Raw genomic sequence first — 11,832 nt, 5'->3', positions numbered from 1 at the left:
ACACCAGCCACTCCGTTAACAGCGACACGCCATCTTTACAGGAACTTCTGGCCTTCCTGGCTCACAATGGCAGCACTTCTCTTCGCATCCAAGAAGAGATCCTCGCACTCCGCCACGTCGGTCTCTTCAATGCCCCCAGGACGTCCGTTGACCCGTGCTAGAATACTGGCTGGGGTAAGCAATTGCAGAGCGTAACGCAGGCTGACCTTGCTGCCATGTTCCGAAACTTTGTCCAGAGCTGGGTCGGTAATGTTGAGACCTTCTGTCTTGGCGCGCAGGCGGATGATGGTCTTGATCTCGTCGGGGCTGTAAGGGTGGGTGGGAATGATAAGGAGGCGGGCGAGGAGGTCGGTAGGGATGCCGTGGGCGGCGCTGACGTCGTCAGTGCCACGGATGACAGTGTGACCTCGGTTGGACGCGAGGATGACAATCGGCGAGATGCTGGACTCAAGGGCTCGGTTGAGATAAGTGAAGCATTCGAGATCCAGCATGTGGACCTAACAGGAGCATTGGTGTCAGTTTTGCCGGGGAACTCGGTAAGGTAAGAAGATAGGAAATTTACCTCGTCAATGAAGAGAACACCGGGAACGAGCTCGGCTACGCCCTGATCAATGTATCGATTGACCACCTTGTTGATCTCCTGACGCAGCTTGTCTGTGATTTCCGTCTTCTTGGGCTTCATCAGTTGTCCCATCATGCTCATCACATCCTGTCCGCCTTGCGGCCGTGCGTTGGCCATGTCCAGATCGTGTAGTGTCACGTCCTGCACAATCTCCTTCTTCTTGTGCACCTCGCCTTTCGGCACGGGAACATATTCTTCTGCTTCGAGATCGAACTCAGTGGCATAGGCGTCGGACCGTCCCACGCGCTTGCATGCTCCTGTGTTTGCTTCAATATAGATGACGTCTCCAACGGTAACTCGTTCTTTTTGGATGGCTTCGTAGATGCTGGGATCGAGACGCAGCTTCTTGGTACCCTTCGCGGACTTCAGTCCGATGATAAGATGGCTAATTGTCCGTCCATAGCTGCCCAGCGGGTTTTCGGTCTCTTCGGGCGTGAGCTCTGTAACTTCACCTTCGTAGACTTCCTTCGTTTCGCGCACGCGAAGACCTAGATATCTGTTAGTCTCCAGTGCTATCATTGCCTCGTAAACTTGTCACCGCGCACCAATTGCTCTCCGGAAGTTCTCCATCAGGGCTTCGGTCTTCTTGACTTCGGCGGAATAGATCTCGCTGCCGACGATCGGACAGAACGGGACTTTTGTTCCCAGTTCCTGGGACACGGCAAGGGCAAGGGCGGTCTTTCCGGTTCCAGGGCCACCGGCTAAGAGGACAGCACGACCAGCCATCTTTTTAGCTTTGATTAGATCCACCACGACACCGCAAGCCTGTAAATGAGAACTCTAGTCAGCCGATGTGCTTTCATCGGAACGATACGTCGGGGAGAAGATCACATACCTCACGGGCGGATCCTTGGCCGATGAAGCCATCTCCGGATGCTTCGGCAGTGCCATCAGCGCGCAGACCGAGACCTTTGATATGCGTGTGCGCAGCAGTTCTGTTCTCGCGCGAATTGCCCTTCACCTCACTAATCTGGACCATTGTGAGGGGATTGCGACCTCACGTGGAAGCCACCAGGAGCGACGGTAACTGGAATCAAAGAAGAAGAATGGAAACAGGCGAAGTCTGTAGACGGTTCCAACAACTGGATGCTGCAGGTAGGCAACTGAAGGGAGCCTGGATGGATGTGATCGCGACGGATGCTTCTGGCCGAAATTCGAGCGCGCAGCTCCCGCGGGCCCTCGATCAATGAGAGTGGCCCGCTGCCAAGGCGGTCAGCCCAACCCCCAAATTCTTTCAACCAACAACTTTCCGCCGACACATCCAAACTCAACGGACCACGCAGGGTATCTGCTCTCCGTCGTTACCAGTTCCAACGTTTTCGACTGCCCTGTGATGATCGATATTCATTCGGCTTCGTGATCATCACAATGGCGGCCTTGCACAGTCGATCAACCATGTCGCTCCCTTTTTCCCTCTCGGCGGCGTTTCGCAACCTTTCCGTGACAGCCTCCAAACGGTCTTTCTCGACGACATTGGCCACCCAGAAGACGAAAACATTACCAGACTATATCCCGCCCTATCCGTACGGTCCGAACTATGTCTACAAGCAATCAAACACCGGTCTTTACGGAGGCGTTACGATTCAGTTCGGAAACAAGATCTCCAAGGGAAGGAATGAGGGGAAAACCCGTCGCATGTGGAAGCCGAACGTGCGGCGAAAGAAGCTCTTTAGTGAAGCTCTCGGCGAAGATTTGTACATCAAGGTCACGCGGAAGGCGTTGCGGACGATCCGGAAGTCTGGGGGACTCGACAACTACCTTTTGGATGATCGGCCCGCGCGCATCAAGGAGCTGGGTATGTTCGGATGGGAGTTGAGATGGCGGGTTATGCAGACGCCCAAGATCCAGGAGCAATTCCGACAAGAGCGAAAGCGCCTTGGTCTTCCTGAACCGCTATCGTTCGAGGAGTTTGTGAAGCAAAAGGAGGCCGAGCTGAAGGAGAAGGCTGTGGATGAGACCAATATCAAGGAGATCACGAAGCCGATCTTCAACGAAAAGCTCTACTAAGGATAGGGAAACTGCTCTTGGAATTGGGCCTGCCGACGGAGAATGTACCGGGCGGGTGATTTGTTCTGGTCTGTTGTGACCAGATGAATGAGGCGTCTGTATTACTACTTAGACCTTGGTCTTCTTCTGACTCAGGTATTGAGGACCTGAGGTATCATGTTCTCGTCTTTATTACGTGTGACACTTTTCTTGCTTGCATGATAGCTCTTCGGTGTATTTATACTTTGTCAATACTACTTCAGCACTTTTTGGGTTGAATCAATCACCTCGCTTCCCATCTATGAACAACAACACCAGTAATAAGCATGCACAGCTTATAATAATGTATAGTTATACATTGCCATAACGACAAACACATGCCAGTACGATCCAAGTTGTATCTGGATGTCGGGCTATCGATGATCCGCGATTAATCTCCGGATCCGGCAGAATTACCATGTGCCGGACAATCATTTGGTTCCATACGACGCTGCGATCTTCTTTCCCTCCTCTCAACAGAAGGAATCCTCGTTTCCTCTCGATCATGTTCTAGTTGGCCGCGATTGCATACGTTCAAAGTCACCAAACGTTAAGCTGATCGCGCGGGCCGCATTCTCCCGCCATGCAGTTCGCTTTACCTCCGCGGAGAAATCTCCACGCTCCTTACTCTGGAGCTTCCCGATTTTCGTTCCAGCGCAAGAGACATCTCAAAGCAGCCGCGATACTTGGCCTGTCACTCTTAGTTGTCTTTTTCCTTCTGTCACAGCTCTTTTATTCCAGTACGGGGACCACCGCAGTCCCGGTTGGGACACCGAGCGTCGTTATCGTGACAGTCCTAGACCGTGCGCTGTGGAGCGACGACTATATCCAGAAAATCATCAAGAACAGGGAGGACTACGCCAAACGGCACGGTAAGCATCGCCGGAAATACTATATTGCCGCTATCTTCTGACAATCCTTTTTCTCGTGCAGGCTATGCCAACTTTTTCGCAAACTGGTCTGACTATGAACCGTCGTTAGAGGGTGCCCCTCGAAGCTGGGGCGTAGTCCCTGCTGTCCGCCATGCCATGGCGTCCCATCCTTATTCGAAATATTTCTTTCACCTTGACGCTCACGCACTCATCATGAACCCGAGCAAGCCACTGGAGTCGCACCTTCTCGATAAGAATAAGCTCGAATCCTTGATGCTTAAGGACGTGTCGGTTGTTCCGCCGGACAGCATAATCAAGACGTTTTCGCATCTGCAGCCTGAAGATGTCGATTTGATCATATCCACCGACAACGAAGACCTTACTCCGGGGAGCTTCGTGCTCAAGCAGGGCGAATTCGCTCGGTTCCTGCTTGATATCTGGTTCGACCCTCTTTATCGCCAGTATAACTTCGCAAAGGCGGAGACTCATGCATTGGTACGTGGATTCTTTTTCTACTACGGCCCTCTACCACAAGATTACTACATCGCTTTTGTGTTAGCTATTCCGAGGCTGACGGAGCACCATTCGCAGGATCATATCGTTCAGTGGCACCCGACGATACTGGCGCGGTTGGCTCTTGTTCCGCAGCGGGTCCTCAACGCCTACAGTAAAGATTCTGCGGGGGCTAGTGTAGATGGCACATATAAGGAAGGTGACCTCCTTGTCCATTTCTTTGGCTGCGATAAGGAGACCAAGCGAAGCTGTGAGAAGGAGATGGACCCATATTACAAGTTGTGGGCCAAGAAATTGAAAAACGACTAGATAGACCTTATTTCTTCTCGTTCCGCTCTTCTCTGCATATTCTAAGAGGAGGCCGTCGGCTGGCTGGAGTTTCGAGTGTTGGATTTTCAGGGCTCGTTGTTGGCTTCGGGACCTCTAACTGGTGTTGGGTGTGGTATCTCATATATCCTGTGCAGCGTTCTTGCCATTTACCGGAATCCTTTGACATGCAACAATATTACTATTATTGGTTGAGTATTTTTAGACATAACAAAATCATAATAACGTGTCGGGACTGAGGACAAGTGTATCGGAATACTGTCCATCCTCCAACCCATCATAGATTTAATTTACAGTTAGAAAGCTAGGGTCACATCTGAGTGTGACACGGACTGGATTTGACTTGCCAGGAGGTCCTGTTGTGAAACACAAGGGTGCAGAGTTTGACAAAGGCAGACCGCATCCTGTACACAAGGATCACACGGTAGCGCAACCCATTATGAGCTGCGACTGATTGCCCTTGCAGTTGCCCCATCTAGATAATTCCAGGGAGCATGGCGAAGCGCTTGCGCTTGTACTTGTCAGGGAACTCTTTGCGGTAGCGACGCTCCTTCTTCAACGCCCAACTGGCCATCTGGGCGCCACCGACGGTGATAAAGAGGAGGACGCTCCAGCTCAGTCCGCTGACCAGGTAGACGCCCACCCAGGCGGTAATCTCGAACAGATAGTTGGGGCAGGTGACAACGCTGAAGCCAAAACCGGTCGGGATACCCCTGTCGGTAGAGCCAGGGCGGCGCAGGTCGCGCAGGATTAAGTGAGAGTTCAAGTTGGCCAGTTCTCCGAAGATGAACAAGGCCAGGCCGGTGTAGAGGAGGGTGGGGTTTGGCTCGTTGGTGGCAGAAGCGGCGTCCGGACGGAAGACCCAGTAGGCGATGTTGAAGCCGGCCAGGATCCAGTAGTGCGCGCTGTTCTTGAAGATATTGCGGGCGGGCATTGTCGCATTGCTGAAGCGGTGGATGAAGACGGTTTCGAACTCACGCTTGGCGAAATGGATGGTCAGCAGTCCGCAGACCAGGAGCTGGAGGTCGGAAGGAACCGGAAGAGGTTGGTCGAAATTATAATAGAGATAGGGACGGAGAGGAAACAGGAAGAGGGCGGGGATAATGAGAGGGCCCAGATACTCGATGATAAAGACGGTACGCCACGCGATCTGAGGGCCTGCGAGAACGATTGAGTTAGCATTTTGAGCGCCATCCCATTGAACCTTGGCGGTCATACCGAGATCTTTCACATGGACGACACTCTTGTCCTTGAGCCCAATGGAATCGACAGTCGATTTTGCGTTGGGAACTAGGGTACGGTCGCTGCCCTTGGTGATCCTCAGACGATGGACGGAGAAGCCGGAGGGCTCGGAGAGCTTGCTGTAGATTTCGTTCGCGGAGGCATTGGGAGACACCTGAACTTCCTTGGGAAGACCTCTGATGGGTTTCCCTAATATTGGAACGCTTGAGGTGAGTCTTCTTTGCGCATCTTAATTGAACCATATGCGGTGAGACATACCTCGTGGTTCAACAACCAGCGTGATGGATGAGGGCGCCATTGCAACAAAGGCTGAACGGCAATAGATATCCTTTTCCTTTTTATATTGGAACTCTCCCCAGGAGCAGATAGATCTAAGGACCACCGAGGGGCTAGATGAGGGGAGAAGGGGGTAGTGTTAGTTGTTGTGGAAGCGCCACGAAGTTGGAGAGCTGTGGTAGATGCAGTTCCCAACCGCCAAAATCAGGCACCTCGGTCCAGGGCGGTGGCACGTGACACCCCAACGGATTTCTTGAGTTTATGGCGTACAACTTGTGCCTCCGAACGGAGTACTGTCAAAAAGCAATATAAGATCACGCAGGGCCTCTTCGAAGAGTCAGGTTTCTATTTGTCTAATTGACCTTGCATCATGCGGTGGTGGCCCCGTCTGCGCGCGCAGCCTTCGACGTACAGTGGATGGCGCATAACGAGGGTGAAATCTGCGCCGGTCCAAGCCACGTTACAGTATTATGTCCTGTCAAAGTAAAAGTCCGCCCAAACCGTTAAAAACAGTAGCTCCACGTGCTGGTGAAGTTTGCTTCGGAGGATACTCCAATAAAAGTGGTGTGGTTGTGGTCAAGAACCTAAATATACCGTGCGCGCGCCTATCGCTCCTATGGGGTCCGAACCCGCCACCCAAGTCGTCCACAGTTTACCCATCTTGGAAATACCCGATGGACATTGAATATGCCATTATTACGAAAGTAATCATGGTTTCTGATTGTCATCCATGGATGGATTCAATGCAAGGATCTGACACCCCCACTTCCACAGCCCAGGATCAACTACATTGCATAGTAATCAATGGGTCCCGAGTCGTCAGCAGACTATCAGAGAGGGGTGGATCGTGATCCCTTATGCCCGCCAATCAACCTATCAGGGAATAATGATCAGCTTGTGACAGCTGAGCCTTGATCTGAATGCGGCTGGATAGTTCGACCCCGGCATGTACTGCGTACGCAGTACGGAATAATCCCCGCGCATCAGGGGAAGTGGCTCTGATACATAAATAATTTGGGCTTAGTGTCAGCCTGTCAGCCAGCCTTCCTCCAGTTGTATGGAGCATTGGACCTCCTTGAAAATCGCCTGCGCATATACGCAGTAATTCACGGTAGTGCTCCGGATATGCAGCGTTATGCTGCTCCACTTATCCCCTTACTCTGGACGTCATTGAACAGATGGCCTACGGTCATGCCAGCCCGCAAACTTTCCTCGATACGGATTTTTGTCTTTCGAAAAAGTGTCTCGGGTCCGATTGAATAGATGACCATCATTGTGACCTTTGGTAGCCCTGGGCCTTAGCCGTGACAGGCATACTTTTGAGGACCTATGGGATTCCACAGTGGCGCCCATCGATTGTTGCCCAGGGTATCTATCGGCTAGAGATGCTACTTGGTTCAAGCTGAACGCTATCCGATAGAGCCTGATCCTCATCATTGTACGAATCAGATTGCGATCCCATCGGGCGCCAGCCAGTGGGGCCCTCTGAGGGCCCCTGGGGCATGTTATTTGCCCCTCCTAAAGTTGCTAGCTAGACGGCTGACGGAATATGGTCACCTCGTTATTGGTAGCGATTGAAGGCCTCAGCCGCACTGGCTGGTGTTTTCTGCCAGGCTCGTCAAGGCGCCCTGTCGCCATCGTATATATGACAAGTTGGCCCCGAACCTTAGGCCCACCCTCTCTCCTATCTCAGTCTCTGTATTGTCTTTCCACCCTTCTCTTGTTTTCTGAGTACGGCATACCACGGTTACTGTGAACTTACACCAAGATTGGGCTCGTGTCTTCCCACTTCACACGTTTGATTCCAAGTCCAGCATTCTTCTCCCGAATATCACCTTTTTGTTTCTTGTTTTTACGTGTTGCCGATTGATTTCCCTGGATTGGTTATTCCGAATAACCGCTCATCTCGACAGATCGGCTATTCCGCAACCTATAAATCTAGTCTTCTTGCCCCTGCTTTATACGAGCTACTCGGCAAACACCGAGAGTCAAGGACAGTTTAAACCATGCAGGGGATTGGAAAAGCCATTTCCCAGCTGGAAAAGGTCGCAACTGCGTCCTTGAGGCCACTACCTACTGAAACAGGAGATGGGAGCTATGTGGCAGAATCAACCGCCACGGGTCTGGCCCAGGACCTTCCTCATGTTGATCTCGGGGACCTGAAGACGATATTGGACGTCGCAAAAAATGCCGCAACAGGAGATCCAGTGAACGATAAAGACTATGTGATGGAGCGGCTTATTCAGGTCAGACTTTCTCTCATGTTTATCATTGCTTGTGTCCAGCTTTTAATCTCCTTTCAGCTTGCCTCTGGGCTTCCTTCTACCTCGCGAAATGGGAAGCAATTGACCAGCGCCTTTCTGAACCAGCTGTGGAATGACTTGGACCACCCACCGGTTTCGTACGTCCTTGTGTCCCACCGGATCATTTGCTGTCCAAAGGGCTGACCCATAGTAAATAGGCTCATAGGAGGCGAATATACCCACCGGTCCGCGGATGGTTCGGGCAATGTATGGAATAATTTTCCCTCACCACTCGGAGCTTGCTAACCCATATTGTAGAACATCTTATGGCCCGGTATTGGTGCTGCCGGCTCCTGCTATGCAAGATCGGTACGACCAAAGTCAATGCAGTCACCGTCGCTTCCAGATCCGGAGACTTTATTTGACTCCCTTCTGGCACGGAAAGAATTTAAGGAACATCCGAATAAAATATCCAGTATTCTGTTTTATATTGCATCCATTATCATACATGGTGAGCTCAGCAAGAGATTCTCGGTTCTAGCAGGTACCTAATGCCATTCCAGATCTGTTCCAAACGAACCACAGGGATAGTTCAGTCAACTTGACATCATCTTACCTGGATCTCTCGCCCTTGTATGGAAACAACCAGGATGAACAATCCCTTATCCGGACATTCAAGGATGGGAAGCTGAAACCTGATTGTTTCTCGAGCAAGCGGATCCTGGGGTTCCCTCCTGGAGTCGGTGTCTTGTTGATCATGTTCAACCGCTTCCACAACTACATTGTCGAGCAATTAGCAGCCGTCAACGAGAATGGACGGTTTACCAAGCCCGATGAGTCCAACGAAAAGGAATACGCCAAATACGACGATAATCTCTTCCAGACCGGCCGGCTTGTCACTTGTGGCTTATACGTCAACATAATTCTGAAAGATTACGTTAGGACAATCCTGAACATCAACCGGACCAGCAGCGTTTGGAGTCTGGACCCGCGAATGGATATGAAAGATAACTTGCTCGGTGACGCCGCCCCTGAGGCGACGGGCAACCAGGTTTCAGCCGAATTCAACCTCATATACAGATGGCATTCTTGCATCTCCCAGCGCGATGAAAAATGGACGACAGACTTGTACGATGAAATATTTTCCGACAAGGGCCACGCTGATGTTCCTCTTAACGAATTTATCCAAGGAGTCGGCAAATGGGAGGCAAAGCTGCCCCAAGAGCCCGTGGAGCGTCCATTCGCTGGCTTACAACGCAAGCCGAACGGGCTGTTCGATGATGGCGACCTGGTCACCATCTTCAAGGAAAGTGTTGAAGATTGTGCAGGTGCCTTTGGCGCTTCTCATGTTCCAACCGTCTTCAAAAGCATCGAAGCCCTCGGCATCAAGCAGGCGCGTTCCTGGAACCTTGCTACCCTTAATGAGCTCCGTGAATACTTTGGCCTGACACCACATAAGACGTTTGAGGACATCAACTCGGATCCATATATTTCGGAGCAACTCAGACGACTGTACGACCACCCTGATCAGGTAGAAATCTACCCGGGTGTGATCGTTGAGGATACGAAGGAGTCGATGCTTCCTGGAAGTGGTCTTTGTACGAATTTCACGATCTCGAGGGCTATCCTTTCGGATGCAGTTGCCTTGGTCCGGGGTGATCGTTTCTATACTGTTGACTACACCCCAAAACAGCTTACAAACTGGGCTTTTTCAGAAATCCAGCCGAAGGATTCCGTTGACCAAGGCCATATATTCTACAAACTGGTATACCGAGCTTTCCCCAACCACTTCAAGGGGAATTCCGTTTATGCCCATTTCCCTATGGTCGTCCCCTCTGAAAATAAGAAGATCTTGACAGAGTTGGGTTCTGCTGAGAAATACAGCTGGGAGAAACCCAACTTTATTCACCCCCCGCAGTTCATCAGTTCTCATTCGGCGTGCGTGTCTATCCTGTCCGACCAAGAAAACTTCAAGGTATCCTGGGGCGAGAAGATCAAATTCCTGATGAGCAACAACGACAAAATTTACGGCAAAGATTTTATGCTCTCTGGGGATCGGATCCCTAACGCTGAATCGCGCGAGATGATGGGAACGGCATTGTACGCTGACCAATGGGAGGATGAGGTCAAAAAGTTTTACAAGAAGATCACATTACAGCTCCTCAGGAAGCATTCGTACAAGATTGCCGGGGTAAATCAGGTTGATATCGTTCGCGATGTTGCGAATCTTGCCCAAGTCAATTTCTGCGCCAACGTCTTCTCTCTTCCGCTAAAGACCGACTCCAATCCTCGTGGTATATTCACAGAGTCAGAGTTGTACATGATCATGGCCGCTGTCTTTGCTGCCATTTTTTACGATGCGGATCCTGCGAACTCTTTTGCGCTCAATCAGGCAGCACGCGACGTAACCCAGCAGCTTGGACAGGTGACGATGGCTAACGTGGAGCTCATCAACAAGACCGGCTTCATCTCGAATATTGTGAACAGCTTGCAACGACATGATGTTCTTGGCAACTATGGCATCCATATGATCCAACGCCTGCTTGCGAGTGGCCTTCCAGCGGCGGAGGTTGTGTGGACTCATCTGTTGCCGACGGCTGGTGGGATGGTTGCGAACCAAGGACAACTCTTTTCACAGTGCCTTGACTATTACCTTTCGGAGGGTTCTGTTCATCTCCCAGAGATCAACCGCCTCGCCAAGGAGAGTACGCCCGAAGCAGATGACTTATTGCTGAGATAGTAAGATGCTGAGACTACAGCCTACGATGACGGCGCTAACATAGCTACAGTTTCATGGAAGGTGCACGACTGCGATCGTCTGTTGCTCTGCCCCGTGTTGTGGCGAAGGCTACGGTTGTCGACGACAACGGCACGAAAGTGACACTGAAAGAAGGCCAACATATACTTTGCAACTTGGTATGTTATCGTGACCCGAACGGCTAGGGCAGAAATACTCATGATGTTTCACCTAGGTCGCCGCATCTCATGATCCTGTCAGCTTCCCTGACCCCGAGAAAGTCCGGCTTGATCGGGACATGAATCTCTATGTTCACTTCGGTTTTGGGCCACACAAGTGTCTCGGCCTGGGGCTATGCAAGTTGGGTCTGACTACGATGCTTAAAACCGTTGGAGGGTTGGACAATCTCCGCCGCGCCCCTGGGCCTCAGGGTCAGCTCAAACGACTGGCTGGTCCTGGTGGGATCTCCAAGTACATGACTGCCGACCAGAGTGGCTTTTTCCCGTTTCCCACTACGATGAAGATACAGTGGGATGGGGAGTTGCCCGGGCCTGCCTCGGATTGAGGGAGGGGTTGTCCTGCTGATTTGATCGATCTTTGTAACTCGAGGATTCCTGTGCTAGTAATGACACCGAGATTAGTCTGGCATCGAGTAAAGGGCCAAGTAGATACTATAGTAGTAGTTAATGAAGAGGAGTGACTAAGAAAGTTGAAGGAAGTGATGTAAGAAGGCTGACTTGTTGTTCGGCGGGGAAGAAGACCCGCTCCGGCTCCTTCCAGCCAAAGCGGAACCCAAACCAGAAGCTCCATCGATTCATCGGCATAATTTCACGAACCTTCCAACTTCTCTTCTTCTCTTCGTCTTATCAACCTCCTCCCCCCTCCCCCTCCATCCTCACCATCACTACCAACCTCTTGCTCTCCCTTCACCTTTCTCTCGTTTTACCGTGTCTAGAGCCTCCAGGGTAGACGACC

General features: G+C 51.3%; 5 protein-coding genes across 5 annotated transcripts; 3 read left to right on the top strand and 2 right to left on the bottom strand.

Annotated features, from left to right (window-relative positions):
* Window positions 1-35: 35 nt before the first annotated feature.
* rvb1 (RuvB family ATP-dependent DNA helicase pontin) lies at window positions 36-1,601 on the bottom strand (the record flags this gene model as incomplete). The annotated part of the gene is made up of 4 exons (XM_073694223.1): window positions 36-497; window positions 563-1,110; window positions 1,168-1,387; window positions 1,458-1,601. 4 exons carry the CDS (start codon window positions 1,599-1,601, stop codon window positions 36-38), a joined length of 1,374 nt encoding a protein of 457 aa, XP_073546706.1.
* A 289-nt stretch (window positions 1,602-1,890) lies between these two features.
* On the top strand, window positions 1,891-2,957 carry BDV59DRAFT_181311 (mitochondrial 54S ribosomal protein bL28m). Its single transcript, XM_073690209.1, has one exon. The coding sequence runs from the start codon at window positions 1,991-1,993 to the stop codon at window positions 2,627-2,629; it is 639 nt and encodes a 212-aa protein (XP_073546705.1). The 5' UTR covers window positions 1,891-1,990; the 3' UTR covers window positions 2,630-2,957.
* Window positions 2,958-3,090: 133 nt separating this feature from the next.
* BDV59DRAFT_61257 (putative alpha-1,6-mannosyltransferase subunit) lies at window positions 3,091-4,588 on the top strand. Its single transcript, XM_073696757.1, has 3 exons — window positions 3,091-3,519; window positions 3,581-4,014; window positions 4,111-4,588. The coding sequence occupies exons 1-3, from the start codon at window positions 3,231-3,233 to the stop codon at window positions 4,339-4,341; spliced, it is 954 nt and encodes a 317-aa protein (XP_073546704.1). The 5' UTR covers window positions 3,091-3,230; the 3' UTR covers window positions 4,342-4,588.
* Window positions 4,549-6,224, bottom strand: BDV59DRAFT_181309 (trans-2-enoyl-CoA reductase (NADPH) TSC13). The gene is made up of 3 exons (XM_073690208.1): window positions 5,860-6,224; window positions 5,578-5,790; window positions 4,549-5,517 (listed from the first exon to the last, which is right to left on the bottom strand). Exons 1-3 carry the CDS (start codon window positions 5,897-5,899, stop codon window positions 4,835-4,837), a joined length of 936 nt encoding a protein of 311 aa, XP_073546703.1. The 5' UTR covers window positions 5,900-6,224; the 3' UTR covers window positions 4,549-4,834.
* Window positions 6,225-7,360: 1,136 nt separating this feature from the next.
* Window positions 7,361-11,551, top strand: BDV59DRAFT_181305 (peroxidase/cytochrome P450 family protein). The gene is made up of 7 exons (XM_073690207.1): window positions 7,361-8,123; window positions 8,181-8,278; window positions 8,339-8,387; window positions 8,439-8,631; window positions 8,684-10,859; window positions 10,910-11,036; window positions 11,093-11,551. The coding sequence occupies exons 1-7, from the start codon at window positions 7,884-7,886 to the stop codon at window positions 11,420-11,422; spliced, it is 3,213 nt and encodes a 1,070-aa protein (XP_073546702.1). The 5' UTR covers window positions 7,361-7,883; the 3' UTR covers window positions 11,423-11,551.
* Window positions 11,552-11,832: the final 281 nt, after the last annotated feature.

This window comes from Aspergillus ambiguus (assembly GCF_047715705.1).
Source record: "Aspergillus ambiguus strain CBS 117.58 unplaced genomic scaffold BDV59scaffold_22, whole genome shotgun sequence".
Classification (NCBI taxonomy): Eukaryota; Fungi; Ascomycota; class Eurotiomycetes; order Eurotiales; family Aspergillaceae; genus Aspergillus; species Aspergillus ambiguus.
This window is presented reverse-complemented; position numbering and strand designations above follow the sequence as displayed.